Raw genomic sequence first — 19,066 nt, 5'->3', positions numbered from 1 at the left:
TTTCCTAGCCAAACAGCCTCAGGAAACTGAAGCTCCCCCCCTTCTCCTCTCCTCTCCCTCCCTCCCTCTGCCTTACTTAGTGGCCTTACCTTTCCTGCTTGTTTTCCTTCCTTCCTCCTTCTACAAACACCAACTGATTATCTACTAGGTATTAGGCATTAGACTCATGTTTGTGCATATGACATGAGCTCTAGATCTTCTTCACCCTTCTCCTCCAGTCTGTCAAAATCTCTTTTTAAATAGATCCCTCTGAATGTAGTAAAACTTTTCAGAACATGGTAGAACTATTACCACTCTTACTCTGAACACCATTATCTCTACTGATATCCAATTCCTTTTACCTGAACCTCAATAAAAACTTTTCCCCTGATGCCACTCCTCCAAATGGATATAATTTGTACTGTTCTAGGGGAAAAAAATCTACACACGTGGATTTCTCTTCTTTTCCATCAAGCCAATGATGACAATAGTCATTTATAACTATGCATAAGCTGCTTTGGTTATATGTCTTTTTCTCTTTGGGGATTTGGTTTCTAGCTTTAGATCTGGATATAGCATTTTAACGCAATGATAGATTAAGTTATCCTACAACACTGTGGGCCTCATTTGCTATGAGTATCAAGATAAGCCACTGCTTGACTTTCTACTTATCTTGACTCTTTAGTATGGTTACTTTATAAAGAGATTTTACTGTTGACTAGAAGCAGGTGTGGACAAACAGGCTGATCTGTGATTGGATGGCTTCAGTCCAGAGTAACTGTCTCCATCAGAAGAGTAGTAAATTGCCTCCACACTGTAGTGATGACTGTGCATTTCCTTTCTTCTTTACTTATTGATTGGTCATAAAGAAAAAGATTAAATTCTCCCACATGAGCTGCCTACAGCTGCCATGAAGCTTGTTTTTTGTTTGTTTTTGAGACAGAGTCTCGCTCTGTCACCTGGGCTAGAGTGCCGTATGGCATCAGCCTAGCTCACTGCAACCTCAAAATCCTGGGCTCAAGCGATTTTCCTGCCTTAGCCTCCCAAGTAGCTGGGATTAACAGGCGTGTGCCACCACACCCAGCTAATTTTTCTATTTTTAGTAGAGACAGGGTCTCACTCTTGCTCAGGCTGGTCTCAAACTCCTGACCTCAAGCTATCCTCCCGCCTCGGCCTCCCAGAGTGCCAGGATTACAGGTGTGAGCCACCACACTGGGCTGAAGCTTGTTCTTTATTTATGACTTTTTCCATTTTAAAACAGTGTACCAAAACATTCCTAATTGATAGTTCAGAATTGCCACCTCTGTCACTGACATTATAAACACTACAGATGATAAAAATAGTAATAATAAATGAAAACAGCTAGAATGTGTTTACTAAAAACCAGCCATTGTATTGGGCACACTACATACTATTATCTCATTTAATTCTCTCACTTACTATATAAGATATTTTCATCCCTCCTTGACAGATCAGGAAAGTGAGGCTAAGAGCAGTAAATGTGTCCAATTTCACAGAGCTAGTAAATGAGCAATGCTGCATCTTCTTGCCACTCACGTGGTGATTATTTTTAACCAATCATGAGTGTGGTGTGTTATTTAAGGCTATGGTTAAAAGAGGTAGTGTGGCATTCAGTGTGGTTCCTTGCAAAGAATGGGAGTTTTATACACTTTCTAGTCTTGGCTCTGAGACCAAATAGCTACATAACCTTGGGCAAAAGGTTATCGCTGAGCAATATCCTTGTTCTCTATAAAATGAGAATAATCATCTTAACTGTGATAGTTAGGATATGTGTAGCTGTGAAGACTATATTATTTCATATTTGTAAAAGTATCTATGTCAGGCCTGTACACAAGAGAGACTAAAAAGACAGCTACTCACGCCGTGTTCTGCATTTTCAAATCCCAACGCAAGGACACACTGTCATAGCCTTACAACTGCCAATGCCATCACACTTGGATAATCTAAAATGAGTGACATTATATAGGAGAAATGCCCCTTATTTAATTAGTGCTTATCTCAAGAGTGATGTCTTTTGTTGTTGTTTTGTTTGTTTTGTTTTTGAGACAGAGTTTCACTCTATGGCCCAGGCTGGAGCGCAGTGGCCTCATCATAGCTCATTGCATCCTCAAATGCCTGGGCTCAGGTGATCCTCCTGCCTCAGCCTCCCAAGTGGCTGGAACTACAGGTGCATGCCACCACATCTGGCTAATTTTTCTATTTTTTGCAGAGACAGGGTCTTGATGGGGCTGGTGTTGAACTCCTGGCCTCAAGTGATCCTCTTGCCTCAGCCTCCCAAAGTGCTAGGATTACAGGTGTGGGCCATTACATCTGGCCAAGAATGATGCCTTTTTAAGAAACATTAGAAAAGGAAATGCAGTAGTATAAAAAAAAAAAAGGGTAGTAAAATTGCAGTTTGTGTTTTAACATTGATCCAAGGGACAGTCAACACAACTATTCTCAAAGACAACTCTGGATATATTAGATATCTATGTGGAAGAAGAGAAGGGAAAGTGAGAGGACACTACATGCAGTGGGCCCAAAAGCCCCTCACAACTGACTTGTGATTAAGAAACAAATATTTATGGTGTACAATTTGTTTGAGTAAAATTGCTCTCCTTATTCCTTTACACTCCTTTCCCCAGCTTGCCTCAGTCTCCCTATCTGTAGAGAGAGAATGGGAATACCAATTCCCAGGGTTGCTGTGAGGATGAGTGAATATGGGAAAGGTTCTTGTAACAATGCTGGGGCATGATAATAACTCAATGTCTTGAGTTGCTGTTGTTGTATTTGGCTTTTCTATTTTCACCCATGGAAAAATATGCTTATTCGTTTCACTGATGTTAAGAATGACAACCACTCTTTAATATGCCCTTTAATTCTCTAAAACTGCAGAGATGCAGCGTCTAACCTGGTAAGGCCTTTCAGGTGCTGGTTCAGCCAGCCAAGAAGAAAGGATTAGGGTTTAAGAAGACAAAAGAAGGCCCTCCTGCCCTATGGTTCACCTGTCCTTAAATGTGCTATTTTTAAAAGATCTCTGATCTGAGACTCTAATGCAGAATCCAAATCAAACCTATTTTTAACTTCGGGGAAAAAAATGTAAGAATATAAAAATATAGAGAATAGTAAAATAAATATATTACATATGAATGTTGAAATTGTGTTATATCTGTTTCAAATCTTTTTAAATTAATTCAATAAGTATGTATTAAGGACCTACTATGCACTAAGCACTAATATTAATAAAACACAACTGATAAAGTTGATACTCCTTTTGTATACCTCTCCAATCCTATGTCCCTTGTTCCTTCCTCAAACACAACTGTTGTGATAAATTTTATGTCAAGCGTTCTAGTCCATGTTTTCATATATTTATATGCAGATATTCAGAAACAAAAATAGCAGTTCTGTACTTTTTCAAACCCTTCATCCTACACACTAAGTTTTGTACATTTTAAGGATTTATGTACATTGTAACATATACTTATCCTTCTGCAGCTTGTTCTGTCACTCAACATTGTTTTTTGAGATATTCATGTTGATACATGTAGCTCTGGTTCATTCACTGTAACTGTTGTATAGTATTCCATCAGATGAATATTCTACATTGTCATTTATCCCACTCCTTACTGATGGATATTTTAGGTTGTTTCCAATTTTCTGCTATTAAAAAAAACGCTGCTTTATCCAAACCTCCTCGTGCTCATTAGTGAGAATTCTCTGGGAATAAATCTAGTTGTAGAGTTGCTATGTTGTTTGGGGAATACATTTTTATTTTTAGTAAAAACTACCACACTGCTATAAAAAATTTAAGGAACTTGCTACTGTCAGAGTTTTTCATTTTTGCCAAGCTCATGGGTATGACATGGTTTTAACTTGTATTTCTTTATTACTAAAGCAGTTGTGCATGTCTTTAAATGTTTAGTGGCTATAGAGGTTTCCTCTTCAGTGAACTGCAATTTAATAACCTTTACCCATGTCTCTAAGGGATGGCTCATCTTGTTTATTGATTTATAAAAGACATTTGTATATTCTGGGTGCTAATATTTTGTTATATATATTGCAAATAACTTCTCCTGGTCTGGCCTTTTCTTTTTTTAATCTCTGCCTGTAATGTCTTTTGTCATCTCAAAATTTAAAATTTTGATGCGGTCAAACCTGTCACTTTTATGGCTTATGTTTAGTCTTAAGAAATTATTCTTACCATAACCTCTATTTTCTAGTTTTAAAGCTTCACTTTTCTTTAGGTTTTCAAATGATCTGAATTTATTTTTGTATACTATATCAGGTAGAGATCTAATTTTATTTTGTCCCATCTGGAAGGCCACTTATCTCAACACCATTCCTTAAACACTCCTTTCCACACTCATTGTAGTGCTACCTCTTCCTTATAGTGAGTTCCCCTGTCTGCACCAGACTTTCTCCTTTTGCCTCACTGATCTAGTTGTCTATTCCAACTTCCCACATCACCATAGCAAAACCACGTTTTCCTCTTGTAAATATCAATGCACTAAAAGTCAAAGACCTGGGCTCTGGTTTTTAGTTTGCCACAGATGTGCTGGAGAAGCTACTTTTTCTGTGCTTCAGTTTTGTCACCCATAATGTGTAGAGTTTACCATATTTGTCCACTGGGCTCTTTCATAAGGTTGAGGTCTTACCTATGAAAGAACTTCAAGGTCCTAAGATTTCCCATCATACTACTAAATTGCAGGACTTATTCTCCTAATGCTGGGGTCCCCAACCTATGGTGAGTTGTATTAATATAATTATTTCATTATATATTACAATGTAATAATAATATTAATGAAGTACACAATAAATGTAATGAGTTTGAATCATCCTGAAACCTCCCCCCATCCCACACCAGTCTGTGGAAAAATTGTCTTCCATGACAATGGTCCCTGGTGCAAAAAAGCTTGGGGACTGCTGTCCTAATGGCAGCCTAAATTACTTTTCATATTTTTACACAATGTACATAAAAGTTTCCTATCCAAAAAAATTAAAAAGAGGAGGTTGGGATAGAGCCTCTATAAGGGCCACAAAAATTTAGAATTAAACCCTTAGTTTTTTCCTACTACATGCATGAGATCATGGACAAATCTTGAAAATTTCATTACACATGCCACATATTTTCACAAAGAAAATCATTATCCCTCAAATGATTACAAAATACAGCTGGCCCTGTATGTGTGTGGGCTCTACATCCATAGATTCAACCAAACGGATCAAAAATATTTGAGAGAAAAAAAATTCCACAAAGTTCTAAAAAGCAAAACTTGAATTTGCTGCACACTGAGTTTCACATTGAATCCATATGACTGAAATGATTTAGGCACTATATTAGGTATTGTAAGTAAGCTAGAGATGATTTAAAGTATATGGGAGGACGTATGTAGGTTATGTGCAAATAGTAGGCCATGTTACATAAGAGACATGAACATCCATAAATTTTGGTAATGGAGGGGTGGTCCTGGAACCAATCCCCCACAACTACCGAGGGACAACTGCATACGGAGCGTTCAAGGTACCTGTTACCAGCTAGCTAGCCTACTTCAGCACTTTGCTCAGAAAAGAATTTGGAAACCTGGTGGTAAACAGCATTCAGGCTAACTTCTGGAAAAGAAGAATAAATACTGATAAAATTCTTCTATGAAAACTTTAGTTGTGTTATTTTTTAAATTGCATTAAACTATTGGATATTCCCAGATGGCTAAAATGACAGTTAAGTTTTTTTGTAGTGGTGGTTTAGTTATTATTTTTACTGCATTTTCCAAAGTTAGTATATTCTGTTGAAATGACCTGGACTGAGGAATCACTTATATACTAAGAAAGTGTTGCCAGAGACAGGAAATCTAGAAGAAATAAATTTAAAAATATCTATTCTCCCCAAAACAGATATAATATTAACATTATACATATTGCACACTCAGAAACTTGACTCTCCGTTACTCAAAGTGGTTTATATCTTATTTTCAGTTACTTTATAGTAACTTATACTGCATGAAACTGTCTTTGTGCAAAACTCCACAAAATGAAAAGATAAAGGAACACGACTTAAGGTTTGAAAATATTACTTCTTAAATAGGCTTTCTCTGACAACGTATGGTTCAAAAAATACCTGTCCAATTACTTTGTCTTCAGCAAGGAATTCCTGACCATGCTTTTAAATTCTGCAGCCTGCCTCTCATTCACAGTATGCCTGCTCCCTCTTTCCCTGCTCAACATTTCAATCCATAGCTCATTTACCTTCTAGCATGCTATTTAATGTACTTATTATGGTTAAGGTTTATCATCTGATTCCTCTCCTCCAGAATGCAAGCTTGGAATCTTTGTCTATTTTCTTCGCTGGTGCATTCCAAGCACCTAGAATAGTACCTAGTATGTGAATAAATAAACGAATAAACAAATATTTAATTGAATATTTGCTAAATATTTCTCACATATTTCCTGAATATTTTTTGAATAAATGAATTCTAAGAAAACATTATTAAATAGAAAGTAGTTTTAAAATAGTTCTAAACATTTCAGGATCTCTTTATATACATGATAAATTGTTCCTCCCCTGGCATGCATGCATGCACACATGATTTTTTCTCCTTCCTTCCTTCCTTCCTTCCTTCCTTCCCCCCTTCCGACAGTGTCTCTTGCCCAGGCTGGAGTGCAGTGGTGTCATCATGGCTCACTGGAACCTCAAACTCCTGGGCTCAATGATCCTCCGGACTCAGCCTCCTGAGTAGCTGGGACTACAGGAGTGCACCACCATGCCCATCTAATTTTTCTGTAGAGACGGGGTCTCACTCTTGCTCAGGCTATCCCCTGGTTTTTAAACTATATTTCAGAAAAAGTTCATTATGAGAACTTTTTATGATAAGCATTGTCAAACAGCAACTGAATAATGACTTCTTAACCATGGCTATCAGGAAAGCCTATTGGTATAATGAAACAAGCAATGGGGGAGAAGACAAGAGACATAGGTATAAAGTAGGTTTGAGTCCCCAGTCTACCACTGACTAGTTTTATGACTTTGAATAAAACAATCTGAGTGTCAGTTTCCTCAAACATGGGCAAGCTACTTTACACATCTGTTCACTTATTAAACAAGTATTCTTTGAGTGTCTACTGTATTGTATGCAGGTACCATTCTGGTGCTGAAATTACAGTGGTAAAGAAGACAGATGAAGTTCTCACCCTTACAGAGCTTATATTGCAGTGGGGGAGATAGTAAACAAGTACAAACAAGAAACTAACATGCAACTGACATGATGCTATGAAAGTGTTCTGCAAACTGAAACAAACACATGATACAAGCATATGACATTATGATTACCATCATTAGGGATGTGGTAGAAAGTTCCTCTAAAGTTGATCATAAATTAGAGGTATAATTATTCCATTCATTTGAAAATGAGCTGATAGGGAGTCAAGCCATATCAGAGACCCAGATACTTCATTCTGTTTGGTTCAAAGTACTCCTCTAGCCTCGTCTCTGACCAGCCAGGCTGGTCTATTCACTGCTTTCAACATGTCCAACGTGTTTTCCGCTTTTACCACCTAATCTTGGCCTCTTCTAACACTGTCCCCTCCTAGATCACACAAAGTCCTTTATTCTCCACTTATTTTGTTTTTAGACGCTTAAATGTCTAACCAATTTTCACTACTTCTAAGCTGACAAAGAAAAATCAGGAAAAGAAGCTATGTGCATGTATGCATTCTCTTTCCTTGTTTTCAATACACAAATCCAATAATCTGCTGTATTTAGGATTTTAGTAATTGAAATAATGAGGATCCAGTGGGAAAGGCAGAATGTGAAAGACGCATTCTCTTGTACAGTAAATTTTTAGGGGTTAAGGCATTAGATTAAGCACTATTAAGAAGCTCAAGGCGTAGGCAGTTTGATGTAGGTGGTTGGGCAAATAGCTAAGGTTTAATCTGATTATGTGGAGCTCTTGGGATTTTCTAAAGTTGTGATTCAAATCCATGAAACAATTTTCAAAAAACATTGTTTTACGAGTGCACAAGTGAAAACTATTCAATAAGAAATACAGTTTTGAAACAAGCTTATAGTTCAGATTTCCATTTTTCAATAAATACTCCAACAGAAGTCATGCAGCTTCAAGAAAAGGAAACAAAAAAATCAGAGAATAAAACCTTTATCACTTTTTCATCTCCCCAGACAAAAAGAGTCCTAATGTTAAAAATAAAATCTATTATCACAGGAATATGAAAATGTTTTAAAATGTAAACATACAGATCAATCAAGATAGTTTTTTAAAAATCTCTATTCCAGGCATAGAGAAAAAAGTTAGGACTGTAACAATGAATATGATTAAGTTTTTGTGGATATAACCACTAGTTTTGAGTTTCTACTATCAGGGACATTATATGTATTATCTTATCTGACCCAACCTTCACTATGTGTTATTATACATATTTTATAGATGAGAATACTGATGTTCAAATGACTAGACAACTAGTAAAGAAATGGAGGAGGCAATTAAACTCAGGAGTGTATAGTTACAGAAATTTTTCAAAAGTTGACAATATGAAAATAAATGGAAAGAACTGACACAGTTCAACTCCTTTACAACCTCCTTTCCTAGCCCTATATGTTATGCAAAATTATATTTTCATCATTTGACTCTCCATATCAAAAACCTATTTGTTTTTTACTATCTGCAAAATCTAGGAGAAACTTTTTAGCCTCACATTAATGCAAGACTCTTCAAAATCTGACTTGATTCATCTCTCTCTAGCATAAATCCTATAATCCTGTTGGTCCATAGACTTCACACATTCAAAAAGCACTTATTCAGCACCTTATTTGTGCTAGGCTCTGTGATGACATAGCTTTGTCCATAAATTGCTCACGGTACAGTGTTTCTCAAATTTATCTGTTATTACTTTCTGCAGCCTTCACCCAGTTATTTCCCCTATGTAGAATGTTCTGCTTGATCCTACATTGCTCACTTTTCTCACATATCAAAATCCAACCTATTCAAGATCCAATGTTGAGCCCAACTCCTTCACAAAGTATAAAGATTTTTGCCTGAAAGTGTCCCTATTCTTTTGAACCCACAGAGCATTAGATTTCAATTTTGTGTGCACTAGGAATCATTCTACCATACAGATTTCTAGGCTGCTCACTCAGAGATTCTCATTCAGTATGCCTGGTTTCACTCAGCCTGGGAATGTGCATTTAAATATGTCTGTCGGATTCCTAAGTCCATGTTCCTTCTACCCAAGCTCTCAGACAACCAGTCTGTTTTTTTTCTCCTGTCCCTGGAATTGACCAGTTAGCTGAGCATTTTGGTGTCACACAGACAACAACCTTAATCTCAACCTAATCTCCTAATGAGTTTGGCTCTTCAGTTACCAGGCACCTCCTACTCCTAACCACATTCTTGGCATGATAAGAAGTCACCTGTGTTGCAGGGCCTAGTTTTTTTTGGTAATATAACTGGGCATATTATTAGACTGAGTCTTTCTGTTGGATAAAATTGTACACAGACAGGGAGCACATTTACTGGCCTGAGTGACTTGAAGGCTCACTAATGACTTGTCAAGTATGATTGCCCTAGAAGAGACAAAGGGATCTCCCTCTGTATTACAGATTTCTTGAAGCAGGGCCTGTCTTTCATATTTAAAAGGATAGTCACTGCCAGTAATTGAGCAGTAGTGAATCAGAGTATATCTAATTGAAAAATTACTGAGGTGATATATTTGCATGTATCGCAATTTTTAAGACTATAGTATTCATTGTAGAGAGCATACTTCTTTACTTCAAAAGAACAAATGCAAACTATTAATTCCACTATTAATGCCAAAGTTTTCACTAAGGACTTCAGACTATTACAGACACTTGTTCTATCTTACAGGAAGCAAGTACTGGTAAGATTAGTGTTCTTTTCAGAAATGTATTAAAACAGGGATGTTTACTTTATTATTATTTTCTTAGAGACAGGGTCTCATTCTGCTGCACAGGCTAGAGTGCAGTGGTGCGATCACAGCTCCTTGCAGCCTCGAATTCCTGGGATCAAGAGATCCTCCTGCCCTGGGCCCCCAAAGTACTGGGATCATAGGCACTAGGATTAACAAACCACCCTGCCTGGCTGCACTTACTTTTTAAATTGTAAAAAGAAAATGATTTATGAGATGGTAAATCTAATTTACAAAAGGAACATGGTAGCATTGCAGTAGCAATGACAGGACTTTAAAGGAGTCAATATCATATCATACTATTGTTTAACAGAGAAATGTGGCTTCAGAAAACAGTGAAACCAGTGTGATTGCTTTATACTTACGAGTTTGAAACAGACATCAGACAGCAAATCTCAAAATGACTTATAACTGTGGTCCCCAACCCCTGGGCAGCTGACCAACACTGGAACTGGGCTGCACAGGTGAGCAGTGGGTGGGCGAGCAAGGAAAGCCCCAGCTACACCCACAGCCTCTCCAGGTCACTGGCATCACTGCCCGAGCTCCACCCTGCCCCCTCCTGTCAGATCAGCTGCGGCATCGGCATCGGCATCAGACCCTCAAAGGAGTGCCAACTCCACTGCAAAGTGCGCACAAGGGATCCAGCTGACGCACTCCCCATGAGAATCCAACACCTGATGATCTGGAGGTGGACCTGGGGTGGCGGCCAGGGGCCCCCCACCACCCATGGAAAAACTGTGTTCCACAATACCGGTCCCTGGTGTCAAAAAGGTTGGGGACCACTGACTCTCGACATATGCCATTTCTTTTCAGGAGTTTGAACACAGAAAGGGCCAAACAAAGGAAAGGGGTAATGCCTTCCTTGAACATACAAGGGAATAACAATTCCCCCACCCTCTGGAGAGTGGGATGGGAAATAACCCCCAAGTACAATTTTGACTGATTACCCTAGGAAGGTACAGCCAACTGAACATTTTTCTTACAACTCAAAGCACCCTTCCTCATAAGCGTAACTTCACCCCTGACATTAAAACAGTCATGAAATCTGCATTTCCAAAAGTCAAGGAAGCTATGGATCCAAGAGAATGTCTTCCCTGTAACAACTTCAGGAAAGCTTCTTAGAATGGGAGCAGAAAGGATTAAAAAATAGGCTTTCTTCTGACCATGCGTTGGAGAGTATGTTACACAGACCTCCCGAAGAGGCAGAGAAGAAAATCAGTTGATCAGAACTTAATTTTCAGGAAAACTGAAACTTTATTTTTACATTATGGACACATTCTGTCTTCTTCTTTAAAGGCATGAGTTAATTTTTAAGGTAACTCCTTAGTGTACTGCTCAATAAACTTTTTGACCTTGCCAAGAAAAAAAAAAAAAAGTCTCCCAAGTAGTTACAATATGTTAAACTCAAAGATCTCATTAACCAAATTTTGCTTAGTCACATGGAATATTCCACATATTTAAATCTTTAAAGTACTGGAAATAAAACCAAATAAACAACTCTCATATATAAATAAAAATTTACATGCAAAGTTACTATTTTTCTCTCTGATCAATGTTTAATACTGTAATCATTCTACTCAAAAACAGAGACTACTGGCTTGGCATAGTGGCTCATGCCTGTAATCCCAGCATCTTGGGAGGCTGAGGTGGGGAGGATCATTTGAGGCCAGGAGTTTGAGGCCAGCCTGGGCAACATGGCAAGACCAGGTCCCTCAAAAAATGAGAAAATTAGGGCCAGGCACGGTGGCTCACGCCTGTAATCCCAGCACTATGGGAGGCCAAGGCGGGCGGATCGTTTGAGCTCAGGAGTCTGAGCCCAGCCTGAGCAAGAGCGAGACCCGTCTCTACTAAAAATAGAAAGAAAAGATTTGAACAGCTAAAAATATATATAGAAAAAATTAGCCGGGCATGGTGGCACATGCCTGTAGTCCCAGCTACTCAGGAAGCTGAGGCAGGAGGATCGCTTGAGCCCAGGAGTTTGAGGTTGCTGTGAGCAAGGCTGACGCCACGGCACTCACTCTAGCCCGGGCACCAGAGACTCTGTCTCAAAAAAAAAAAAATGAGAAAATTAGCTGCACATGGTGGCAGACACCTGTAGTCCCAGCTACTTGGGAGGCAGAGGTGGGAAGATGGCATGAGCCCAGGAGTTCGAGGCAGTAATGAGTTGTGATCGCACCACTGTACTCTAGCCTGGGCACCAACACAAGACTGTCTCTGGGGGTAAAAAAAAAAAAAAAAGAAAGAAAGAAAGAAAAGAAAACACAGTGACTACCTCACTTCTCTTGAAAATTACTTGTCCACTATATAGGAACACTTTAGCAATCACATGCTCAGTACTGCTCAATTATAGGCAGTGTGTAGGGCACTATCAATTCAAATATGAAAGACAGGCCCTGCTTCAAGAAATCTGTAATACAGAAGGAGATTCCTTTGTCTCTTCCAGTGCAAGTGTACTTCACAAGTCAACAGTCAGCCTTCAAGTCACCCACGCCAGTAAATGTGCTCCCATGTCTGTATACCATTTTATTCAACATAAAGTTTTGTTACCCTATTTATTATACTAGTTAGTGGATTAAGTCTGATATGCACATGTGGTCTATGGCCACACCACCCTGAACATGCCCAATGTCATCTCTACATCTACATATGCTGTGCATGATCACCTCCATTTCAAATAACACCTTCCCTTGCATGCTCCATTTCTGTATAATATGAAATAAAACCTTAGATTTTACATATTATGTTTAAATGTACAGATACAATATATGCAAATACATATATATCCATATCTATCTATCCTTGTAACTCATGGGAAAGAAACTACATAGGGAAGTCACTCTGATTTCTCCATTCTCTTTTATAATAGGGGAGAAAAGTCCTCCTGCCTTCATCAGATTTATATGAGAAGAATACATTTATGCTGGCTGTGGATAAGGCTACATGAAATACTAGAAGAGGTCATATTTTGCAATGAGAAGATTTAGAGCTGGTTTTGCTACCTCTAGTATGTGACCTGGGGCAAATCATTTATTTTATTTGAAACTCAATCTTCTTACCTGTAAAGTATGCATATTGCTATAGGAATTGCCTCCTTCGATAGTTCTTGTGTGAGGCTTCGAAATGAGTTAATGTGTATAAAAATGTATTTAACTGATTGATAAATATATAACAATATTACTATACACTCCTTGCAGTGTATTTAAGTTATATCAACTAAAGTCCACAAGTATATATAAAGTAAAAATAATTATTCAGCAAATTTATGTATCATAGCTTAATTTATATCACTATTAAGATATTCATTAAATTTCAGTAAGAACTTACTGCTGTAACTATAGATTTTATTATGTTAAAGTAAGATAACCTTCCACAAATTATATTATAACATGCAAATATAATTATAGAAATGCATATGCATTGTAAGTTCAATAAAAACTTATGAAACTATATATTTCATTAAAGATAGTGACATAACCTGGCCCTTTGCACAAATATGATCTGAAGTGCAAATATAGTTATATGAATACATACACACTGTCATTTACTAAAAGGGTAAACAGGCATATGTGCATTGATGAAGCACCTACATTACTGAAACATGCTCAAATTGAATTGTGAAAAATTAAATAGTTTTAAATGCACTGAGATATTGTTAATTAGAGGAATGTACTGTAATTCTGCAAAGCAAATGTTCATTTCTGAAACACCCTTATGGATGATAAATGAGGTGTGAAGAGCAAAGAACAGGATACTGGGAGTCAGGAGTATCTACATTCAGTTTCTCAACAAGCGACTGTTTAGCACTTACTACATGACAGGCATTATCCTAGGTGCTTGAGATACATTACTGAAAAACAGACAAAAATCTCTATCTTCAGGAAGCTTGCATTCAGGTAAGAAGGAACAAACAAAAAATACATGATATAATAAGTAATTAATTAAAAGGTTACAAGTGCTATATAAATGAGTAAACTGCTACATAAATAAGTGCTATAAATAAAATATTACAAGTGCTATATAAATGAGTAAACTGCTAGGTTATATTTTTGTGGGAAAAAAATAAAGCAGTGTAAGAGGATCAAGTGTGTGGGAATATGGTAAGGCAGGTTCATTTTAGTCGAATGATTAGGGTAGGTCTAATCACAAAAGTACTGAGCAGACAGACGCACAGTGCTGGGTGGGGAGGAGGGGAAGACCCACGAAGCCAAAGGGAACCACCAGTGTAAAGATGCTGAGGCCCCATTTGATTCTCACGAAACAATCTTGTGAAACAGATGATATTCCATTTAGCACGTTAAGTAAACCATCTTAGAGTGACTTGATGAAGGGAATAGAGCTAATTTATAGTAAAGCCAGGACTAGAAACCAGATTTCTTGATTCTTGATCTAGTGCCTTTCTTTTGTTTATCCCTTTGCTCACCAGGCACAGAGGAAAGTACCCTGTTTCTTATAAATGACTGTATAAATGTAAGGTTTCATTGCTGTTGTGGTTGTTGCTATCATTACTATTATTAATTCCATTGATATATCTTTTTTTGTATTTGTTACTGATATAGTTGTACATATTTTAGGGGTACAGGTGATATTTTGATACCTGTATATAATGTATAATGATCAAGTCAGGGTAATTGGAATATTCATCATCTCGAACATTTATCTTTTCTTTGTGTTGGGAATATTACAATTCTTCTAGCTATTTGGAAATATATAATAAATTATTGTTAATTATTAATATAATTTCTCCACTATATTATGGAATACTAGAATTAATTCCTTCTGGTATTTCTTGGAAGGTAGATAGAGCTCAAAGAACAATTTCATTTTCCCTTCTCGTGGCTTATTTTTCTCATTTCTTTATCTGTGATTCTTTTCTTGGATGGATCATTTTAATATGTGATTACCAGTTAAAGTAATTACACTTCTTGGGATATTTGATAATGAAAACATGTTAAACATAGGAATAAACTATAAATTAGAAACCATTTATGACTTAGCATGAAAAAGAGCTGAGTGAAGAATGGAGAGAATGTGCAGCCCAGTGATTTGGACAGATAACTGCATTTTTCAAGAGAGGCAGGAAGTAAAAAAGTTAAAAACAAAGACCACAAAAGAAGCAACCCGCAGAAAAGGCAAAAATGGTGGAAAGGGGGCTGAAGAGGAGGGGAGAAGAGATTTTCAAATATTTTCAAGTAAAAAGATGATAATATTAGACAATAAACAATATAAAAGAAAAAACAGTAAGAATCAGATTTCAGACACTGTAGACTGAAGAGCTGGTGGAATTACTAGCAGCAAAAGGGAATAGAGAGGAGAGTCTGAAAGATGAGTAGTTTTCTTCTTGTAATGCTGGGTTTAAGGTGGCAGTGAGGTTCTCACAGGTGGAAAGGGTCTAGTAGATAAGAAGTAAATTTGAAAAATGTGTACTATCCAGAGCAGTTTCATCCAATATGGTAGCTTCTAACCACATGTGGCTACTGAGCAAGTGAAATTGTGGCTAGCCTGAAATGTGTTCTAAGAATAAAATACACACTGATGATTTTCTATGAAAAAAATAAAAAGAATGTAAAGTACCTATAACTTTTTTTTTGCATTGATTACCTGTTGAAATAATATTTGCATGGATTGGGTTCAATAAAATATATTAAAATTAATTTCACTTGTCACTTTTTACTTTTTAATGTGAGTACTAGACAATTGAAAATTACACATGGTTTACATTATATTTCTATCAGACGGTGCTGACATAGAACAATACTAGATATATATGAAGATAACATAAGGGACAGAGGTATGAAATCAGACACATTCTTAAATGTCTCAACTGAAAACAGGCATAAGAGAAAAAGACGACATCATTATAATAGTTAATATTTATTAAGCACTCTATGCACTATGCTAGACATGTAAAATGCATCACCTTCTCTGTCCCTCCCAACAATCTTATGAAATATTATCATCTTTTACAGAAGAAAATACTGAGGCCCAAGGTCACACAGTTAAATGCTGATGTTGGGATTCAAACCCATGAATGACCCCAGATCTCAAGCTCTAAACTGCCACATCAATTCCAGAACAAGTTATGCTCTCCAATTATTAAATGGTTAGATTTTAAATGTTATATTTAAATTGACAATTTGTTACAATGGTTCACTGTCAGTGATACACCTGTGAAGTCCCAATTTGATTAAGAAAAAACTACAAATGAGTAAATTTGTAACTTCTGAATTATGACAAGCCACTGACTCTGGCCTATTTTCACCATATTGGGCCGTTACAGTTTCCAGTGTAATATTTTTCTCTTTATCAATGTGTACTCCTAGAAATTCCAACCCATCAAGTGTGAAGGTACATATTTAATTTGCTAATAGAGATGATCACTGACACAATCTAGAACAGCAGGGCCCTGTTTTCTGAATAGATACATCACCTGAATCCACTTGACAAATTTTCAACAGTCTCTTTCAGACCAGGAAACCACCTGAACCTCCCAAACTGACTAAAATGTTTTTGAAGGAAGCTGGATTAAATGGCAACCTTTTGTTCAAGAACTAAAAATTAAGCTTACCCAACTGGATACTTTAAAAATGGATTTTATGCTCCTTGAAAATGCTACACTTTTGCTTTCCTTTGATTTTGGTTCTTTTATGTTAATTCCCATGACTTTTCCATTCTAATAAGAAGATATCTTTGGAATTGTTCTCTTACCACTATTCCTACCTATACTTTGGAACAAAGACCCCAAAGCAAAGAGCCAGTTAGCCCTAAAAATGCTTTGTCCAAGGTGATGCCAAGCTGTCAACAGCATGAAATGACAGACCAAGCCTAAGAGATGACCACCTGAGGGCAAAATCGAGTCCTTCCTGTCCCTCCTCCCAAACCTCACTGGAGACTCTCATCATTACAACTGTCAATTGGATAATCCTTGTAGTTGCTTCCCACTTGTGCATTAACATAAAGTAGTTTGCTTTATTGGGTTAATCTTAAAAAGTTATGGAGCACCGACTGTGCACCAGGCACGGTTGTAGGTACCAGAAACATAGCAGTGAACAAAAGGACAAAAATCTCTGCCCTCCTGAAACTTACATTCCAGTGGGGGAGACATTCAACAAACAAGATAAACAAAATACATAGCATGCTAAAAGAAACACATATGAAGAGAAAACAAATGAAGCAGGCAAAGGGAAAATGCACTGTGGTAGGTGGGAAGGTAGGGTAGGAAAGGTTGGAATTTTAAGATAAAGTGGTCAGGAAAGATTTCAAAATCAAGTAGACGGTGTGTGCCTACAAGGATAGCCCGGCAAAAATCTAAGGGCTGATGAGCGTCAGCTGGAGCGGGTAAGAGAAAGGAGATTAGCATATTTTAACAAGTCCCGAAGTGGAGAGGAAACCATATGGGAGGGAGGAGAGAGACAAAGATAGAACATGGACCACCGAAGACAAAGATCTCACATTTTGTCTAGGATCAGCCCTTCAGGCATGGCACAACACATGGTCTCCTTTTGTAGCGAAAGAACGAGGCTCTGATGCTAAAACTCTTCGGCAGACAGAGGGGAAAACGTACACATACACACTCCCGCGCGCCCTCCGGCACCAGCTCAATGCCTAGGAGGAAGCGTTCGGAATCGAGTCGGTACCGGCCCGGGAAACCGGGCCGAGAGCGCAGTTGCTGGAAAGCACACACCAGAGGCCCCTCCAGGCCGAACACTAACGAAGACCGACCCCTCCCGACGCCAATCTGCAAACCCAAGGAGACACACCCCCGGGGGCGCAGGCTCGGTGCAGGGGAGCAGAGGCGGCAGGAATTCCACCGTTAGGACCCAGACCCCAGGCTTTCCCGAGGCCGGGTGGGAGCGGCGGGCGGGCTCCAGGGGGCCCGCGGCTGGGCGGCATGCGGGAATGGCCGCCGCGGGCTTCCCGGCGCCCGGCCGGATGCGTGCATGCAACAGGGGGCTGGACGCGAGCGGGCGCCTCGAGGTGCCGTGGCGGGACCGGACGGCGGAGAGCGGGACAAAAGTTCCCGAGACCGAAGGGCCCAGGTCCGAGCCCAGCCCGCGCGCCCCCAGCCCAAACGCTCGCCGCCCCCTTCCGAGGCCCGCGCCGGCCGGGCCCCTCAGACAGCGGCGGGTTCCAGCGCTCGAATCCGCAGCGCCGGCGCCCGCTCGGCCCTTTCCCGCCGACTGCGTGGGTCTGGGGGAGAGAAAAAGCGCGGCGGCGGCGGCCCCACTCACCATGATCCGCGGCGACCCGGGCGGGCAGCGATGCGCTGTCCAGGGTAGCCAGCGTCCCTCTGCCGGGCGCTCCCGCGGCGCCCGCTCTACTTACCCCCACCCCCGCCCCCGCCCGGCGCGCGCACGCCCGCCCGCCCGCGCCTCCCCCCCCCCTCGGCCTCCTGCCGCGGCCGCGCGGCGCTCCGAGCCTCCGGGCCGTTTCGTCCCCTCCCCCTTCCCCCACGGGGCCCGGCCGGCCGCGGTGCGAGCAGGGCGCGCGGGGGGGAGGGGGCGGGGCAGGCGAGGCGGCGGCCCCCCCTACGGCCTCGCGCGCCCCCTCCCGGGCACCGGCCTCTCCCGCGCGGCCGCGGCGCCCCCTGCCGGCCGGGCGGCGATTTGCAGGCCCAGCAGGCGCCGGCTGCGCGTGGCGGCTCAACGTTCGCGGCGAAGGGGACCACCCGCGGCTGCTCGAGACTGCGAGCGCGGCGAGCGCCGGGGGCAGGAGGGGCGGCATGGAGCGAGAGGGCACTGGTCCTGCCGTTAGTTGGACTTCGTGGTCTTGAAGCACATATTAAGGGGGAATGGCTCTTGCTTATGCAGGTTTGCGGGATCTGGGCGTTTAGCTATCGGGGTGGGGTGAGGTTCTTTGGGGACGAGGTCCGGAGCGGGTCGGTACCCATAACGGTGCCAAGCGGGAGACTGGCTCACGCGGCGCTTGCTGCACAGACCCCTACTCCAGGGGCATCTTAGCTAATGCCGCCCTCCGTTAGCTCACTCGGCTGCCTTACTCAGCGCTTCGTTGGGAACAGCATGCACGGCACCTTAGATCCTGGGCTTTTCATTTTATTTTTGTGTGTGGCCCAAGTGAGAGGCGGCGGAAATGGTAGATTTCTGTGAGTGTTACATGGCCTTTCCTCTCTTTCAGCTCTAAGACTGCGTACCTG

General features: G+C 40.2%; 1 protein-coding gene across 1 annotated transcript in view; it reads right to left on the bottom strand.

Moving 5' to 3' along the window:
• Positions 1-17,805, bottom strand: part of ELOVL2 (ELOVL fatty acid elongase 2) — a 52,952-nt gene extending 35,147 nt beyond the window's left edge. The window contains exons 1-2 of the mRNA XM_045552603.1: positions 17,659-17,805; positions 17,477-17,581 (exon numbers count right to left, since the gene is read on the bottom strand). Of these exons, the coding sequence (XP_045408559.1) occupies positions 17,477-17,581; positions 17,659-17,805 (252 nt within the window). The remainder of the gene's footprint in view (positions 1-17,476; positions 17,582-17,658) is intronic.
• Between the last annotated feature and the right edge of the window lie 1,261 nt (positions 17,806-19,066).

Source organism: Lemur catta, chromosome 5 (genome assembly GCF_020740605.2).
Source record: "Lemur catta isolate mLemCat1 chromosome 5, mLemCat1.pri, whole genome shotgun sequence".
NCBI classification, from domain to species: domain Eukaryota; kingdom Metazoa; phylum Chordata; class Mammalia; order Primates; family Lemuridae; genus Lemur; species Lemur catta.
Note: the sequence above shows the minus strand (reverse complement) of the source record. Positions and strands in the feature narration are given on the sequence as shown.